This window comes from Aplysia californica, unplaced genomic scaffold (assembly GCF_000002075.1).
Source record: "Aplysia californica isolate F4 #8 unplaced genomic scaffold, AplCal3.0 scaffold00357, whole genome shotgun sequence".
In the NCBI taxonomy this organism is placed as follows: domain Eukaryota; kingdom Metazoa; phylum Mollusca; class Gastropoda; order Aplysiida; family Aplysiidae; genus Aplysia; species Aplysia californica.
This window is the reverse complement of record NW_004797627.1, coordinates 203125-208402: the sequence shown is the minus strand read 5'-3', so window position 1 is coordinate 208402 and position 5278 is coordinate 203125. Positions and strand designations below refer to the sequence as shown.

The 5278-nt window shown below is 39.5% G+C and overlaps 1 protein-coding gene across 1 annotated transcript in view; it reads left to right on the top strand.

Annotated features, from left to right (window-relative positions):
• The first annotated feature begins 2434 nt into the window (after nucleotides 1-2434).
• LOC101861523 (DNA-directed RNA polymerases I, II, and III subunit RPABC2) overlaps nucleotides 2435-5278 on the top strand; it is an 11855-nt gene continuing 9011 nt past the window's right edge. The window contains exon 1 of the mRNA XM_005103063.3: nucleotides 2435-2562. Coding sequence (XP_005103120.1) covers nucleotides 2534-2562 — 29 coding nt within the window. The 5' untranslated portion in view covers nucleotides 2435-2533. The remainder of the gene's footprint in view (nucleotides 2563-5278) is intronic.

Sequence of the window (5278 nt, the reverse complement as noted above, 5' to 3'; positions counted from 1 at the left end):
TGAATTTGAATTGGTGAGGTCAAGACGTAGCGGTGTTTAACGACAAAGGCGGGGGAACTCGATAGGAGATGGAAACCTCTCAATCATGGACACGTAAAGGGGAGGGGCAACTGGATAATAGTAGTTTCTTGAGACCCACTATGGGATAATAAGTTAAAATGGCATGCCTCATACAAAAACATCTTATCATCGAAAATCAACAATAGGATGAGTTGTAGTCTGCCATCAACAAACAACACTATCCTTGAAAAGTGGAACGGCATGGTTCGTCGTCGGTGAGTGGATTTCCATGTTTCTAAAATGTTTGTTAATGAAATTTTGATACTCGGCCTCGATATATATATTTTTTATACCCAGTCATTTCTTGTACCCACGCCAGGGAACGGATCAAACGATGTCTATATTGTGGAATCTTGAGGAGCATGCTAATGCGATAATTCATTCATGGAATGAGCGGTTCTTTGATGAAGCCCAATTTTACTTGAAGAGAGACGTGAACACAAGAAATGACATTCACTGGAGTTCAGAAAGACCAGACAACGTTGTTGACCGAAATCTGTGCACACAGAATGCGTGGGTTGCAGAAGGACTCATTGGTCCGAACTGGTTCATCATGGCGGAAGACTATGACATAGTAACAGTGGAATAGATCGTTATCTGAAGATTCTTGATCTGCGTTGAAGTTGGAGATCATTGGGAAGATTATGTTGGACCTCAGGAGCGGAAACGACCGTGGTTCAAGCAAGAAGGATCGCACTGCAGCTCCGGTCATCGAGCGGAACCAGAATCACTTCAACAGAAGTCGCGGTATATATTGTGCCTGTGCTTCATACTATCCCAACCTGAACCCGTTGGACTTCCATCTCTGGGGCAAATGTGTGTCCAGACTTTTCCCAACCATTGTGAACTGAGACAAAACATGGAGCACATTGCTCGAAAAATCATCTGCAGTGGCAGACGGTAATAAATCATATATTTCAACGCCGAGCAAGGGAGTGTGTCTCTCAGGACTGCCGCCACAAAGAGCACATGTTTGACCACTAAGGACTTTTCTGTAACGAATGTGGGATTCTCCTGTAACTTTGTGAAACTAAATCTAAAAGCATGGTCCTAATTTTCCTAAATTATTTTACTCTATCTTTGGCAGGTTTTTTTGGTAGACTAGATTAAGCATTTGTTTGAATTTCGTCAGAATTTGGGTACGCAATAAACACACACAAACACATCCCCTCCCTCCCCACACACACATCAATCAATGTGTGAGTGCGTGTCGTGTATGTATGTAAGTGTGTGTTTGCTTTGTTGTTTTTTGTGTGTATTTGTGTGTGTTCGTGTAATTTTGGATTGTTTTACTCAACGATTGTAGGCTCTACTGATTTGTTTGTAGCTGGTCAAGGGCAGAGCTGAAATTTTATTAAGGTAGTTTTGAGAGTGCTGTTGTTGAATGGTAACTTCTGAAAGAAATGAACCAACAACCTGATCAGCTCCATTTAATAATATATTAGAGAAATGGGCCAACTTAAAAAAAAATCAAATTTATTATTTTCATAAACAACACTTTTCTAACTTAATTGACGTTCTCAAATCATTTTTTGCGTTTTTCTCAGAAATGACTTTTTTTTTTACATTGGTGCCCACACGGTGGCAATCGTTTTTCTGTTGCTATCTAAGCTACAAATAATATGATATTTGGGAGAAATGTGCAGTATAGTTTGTTTTGTGATCACAGGCAAGGATTTTTCGAAATATGGATTGCTTTTAGAAATATTTTATATTATACACATGTATATATTTTTTTTATCATTGTACTCGTATTTTTCGGAAGTCGCGCGGTGATATATGGATATTTTTCTTATTTTTCATGTCAGAAATAAATCTTTGCCCCTGATCACCGATAATATGTGTTTGTGTATTTGTGCAAGTTTGGGGCTTAACTTCCAATTTTTTTATGTGGAAAGCGTCTGTCCCCGCAATATGGCCAAAAATCCAAGATGACCGCCACAGAGGCCAACTTTTTCATAAAACTCAAAAAAATTCCGTCATGATTTTTCTAATTTGACCATATTTAACTTATATTACTTGAAAAAACTGAAAGAAAGTCAAACCCCTAGAACATTTCTCGTATCATAATATTATGTGCATCGCCCGTTAAAGCAAAGTGGCAGTCAACGGTGGTCGGTGGCAGGCATGATCATGATTTTTGGGTACAATAAGTAAAGTAGATCAATCTACCACTTCTAAGTCACCCGTCTTGAAGTTGGAAAGGTTAGAAAAGAGAAACTCAATAATATGTGTATTATTTAATTAGGCCAAGCCACCAGTTCTATTTGCCACCCTCATCGGTAGGCCAAGGCCTAGAATTCTGTGGCCTACAGTGATTTGATACTCCCTTTTCTACCTTCATTTCGCAAGATCTTCGTGTCCTCTTTGTGACTGTGACACTTCCGGTCTCCCTCCAGTCTCCCTCCACTCTCCTGCATTCAGCATCGAAAGTGGACTGACAGACTGACGACGGTAAATCAAAGACGAAGAAATGGACGCCGACGAGATTGAAGGAGACGAGTGAGTACTGTGTGGTTGAAAGAAATTGTTCACTTTTTGCTTTCTATAGTATTGTTGGCGTTCCACGTTTTCAGTGTTTTCCCATTATGCTTCTTTTGGGCTTTTGGGAAACTTGTTGTGTAAGCTTAACAGTTGATAACCTATTATCGATATCAACATTGGGTTCACGCGGAACTTTATCCTGAAAAGTGGGCTGAGTTGAACACTGATGGTATTTGTATAATCTTGTTGTTATAACATAGATCTAGGATACCCGAAAATACTCAGGATCACCATTCACTGGCCGGATTTAACTTTGGTGGAGCCACCTTGTTACTGTGTTTACATTACAAATCTAGATCTAGAATATAGAATCTAGATCTAGATCTAGATCTAGATCTATATCTAGATTCTAGATCTATATCTAGATTCTAGATCTAGATTGTAGATCTAAAAAAAAATCTAGAGATCTAGATCTAGATATCTAGATTCTAGAGTACATCCTGTGGTGCGATAGATACAGTAAGTGATCTTTTGTGGATATCTCTGGAAGTTACAGGTCGATCTTCATGATTTTTTCATCAGAAGTTAGAAAAACTTCCTCTCTATACGGTGTAGCGCATTACTGTAACATTTTCTGGTTTGGTGCAACATATCGTCTTGTTGGGTGCGCAATAGTACCATGTTTACAGCTCTAGATCTAGATCTAGCTCTTTTCTGACACTTTTCATCTTTCTCTATCCTGGCCTTGTCTTCTTTTCCTTGCAAGAAGTTCCTGTATTGACCATAATGGAAGGCCAAGGTCAATGAGGCTGTGCGCCCCCTAACAGGAGATTTCCTTACACCGTGGGTATGTGTTTTGATAATGGATAAAAAGAAAGGTGCTGTGGACACAAGAAGGGGAAAGAAGAAAACAAGAATAAGACTAGATCTTTATACCTAGACTAGTATTTTTGAAGAAAAAGGACAAAAAAGAAGAAGAAAAAGGACAAAAAAGAAGAAGAAAAAGATGTGAAAAGAAGAAATTGAAAAAGAAAGGTGCTGTGGACACAAGGAGGTGAAAGAAGAAAACAAGAATTAGACTATACCTAGACTAGTATTCTTTAAGGAAAAGGACAAAAAAGAAGAAAAAGACATGAAAAGAAGAAATTGAACATTTTGGAGATTAAATTTCCATATTAATTAATTTTGACATGAATACATTAACTTATCATCTTCCAATGGCAATATAATGCATCCAAATGGAAGGGAAACAGTCTGTTTCTGTGCACAATGCAGGTCATAAAGAAATAACTTAATAAGTAAAACAAACAAAGGGCCTAGAAGCCACACTATCAATGCCAAATAGCAAAAAAGCCAATATTGCGCACTGAAACGGACTGCACAAATTTGGTCTGCTTCAGTGCGCAACCCTATCTGGCATGTTCCTAGGCATTAAGAAGCAGCCTGCGATAGTATTTATCGATTCTAGTATATCTACGATACATTAGAGCTAGTTTAACTAGATGGGCTAAATAATCGAGTACTCAAGCGCTTAGTAAATTCACCGATACCGGTTACGAAAACCATTAATATGAATGGGCAAAACTTTCCGACACAGTAGAATCACGTGTGTTGACGGGAACCTCGAAAACGAAAGTGAAATAAGCTGCATTCTGCGCATGCTCACAGAAAGTGACCTCGTTTTCGCTGTTCTTATCCAAAACAAAGCAGGAGACCGGGGGTTGCGCACCAAAACAGATGCGCAGTGACCTGGTTAGACTCTAGATCTAGAATCTAGCGTCTATTATTGCCACCGTGTGAAGCTGTGTCAAGTCAGAAAACAACGCTCTATCTTTAGCTTTCTATTCATAATGTGTTGCGAACACATGACATGAATAAGTTATATAGATCCAACCCCCGCTCATTAGATCTAGAGAAATCTAGATATCTAGATTAGTTGATAAGTATAAGTAATAACGAGTAACTTTCTTTAGCCCTAGGCCTACACACACATTCCTGGGTTCGAAAGGAAATGGAAGTGGCTGGGGGGGGGGGGGGAGTCCCCGCCTCATGTCCTCACCGGGGTGAGGGTGAGAATAACGGGTCATGAGCTATTCTTACCAGGGGTGAGAATATAGGTGCCCCTGGCCAAAGTCCACCACAGGCCCTGGGCTTTTCCCTGACCTATTTTTGCCCCCCCTACCCCACTAACCAAGGAAAATGTCAAAACATCCAATTAAACACACACAAACCATATCAATCATATGGCCCATCAAACTGAAGGTTAGAAAATAACCTATCAGATGGTGATACAATATATCTATTGAAGATTTATTCCAATTATATTAGTTTGGGGTTTCTAAAAGTATGGTAAATGTTTACTTTCACTCCCGTACACAGATGCCCTGCTTTCGGGGTCAAACTGCAGTATTGTTTACTGCAGATCACATTTAAAGCCTCTAAAACTGTCGCTAATAAATTAATTTCAAGAAAATTTCTCACCTTTCTGAAAATTATCAAATTATTGGTCAAAAACCCTTTACAAAAAAACAACAACAAACAGAAAAACAACCCCCCGCCCCCTCCCAAAAAAATTAAAAAATCAACAGGATGCGAATGACTGTCTCTCTATTCTTCCAGGTCGTCCCCATAGTCTTCCAGTCCAGTTTCTGACCAATCGGAGAGCGTCTTTGAGCTGTGTGCGGAGCAGCAGACCAGCCAACATGACCCAGAAGCTTGTGGCATGTGTGTCCGC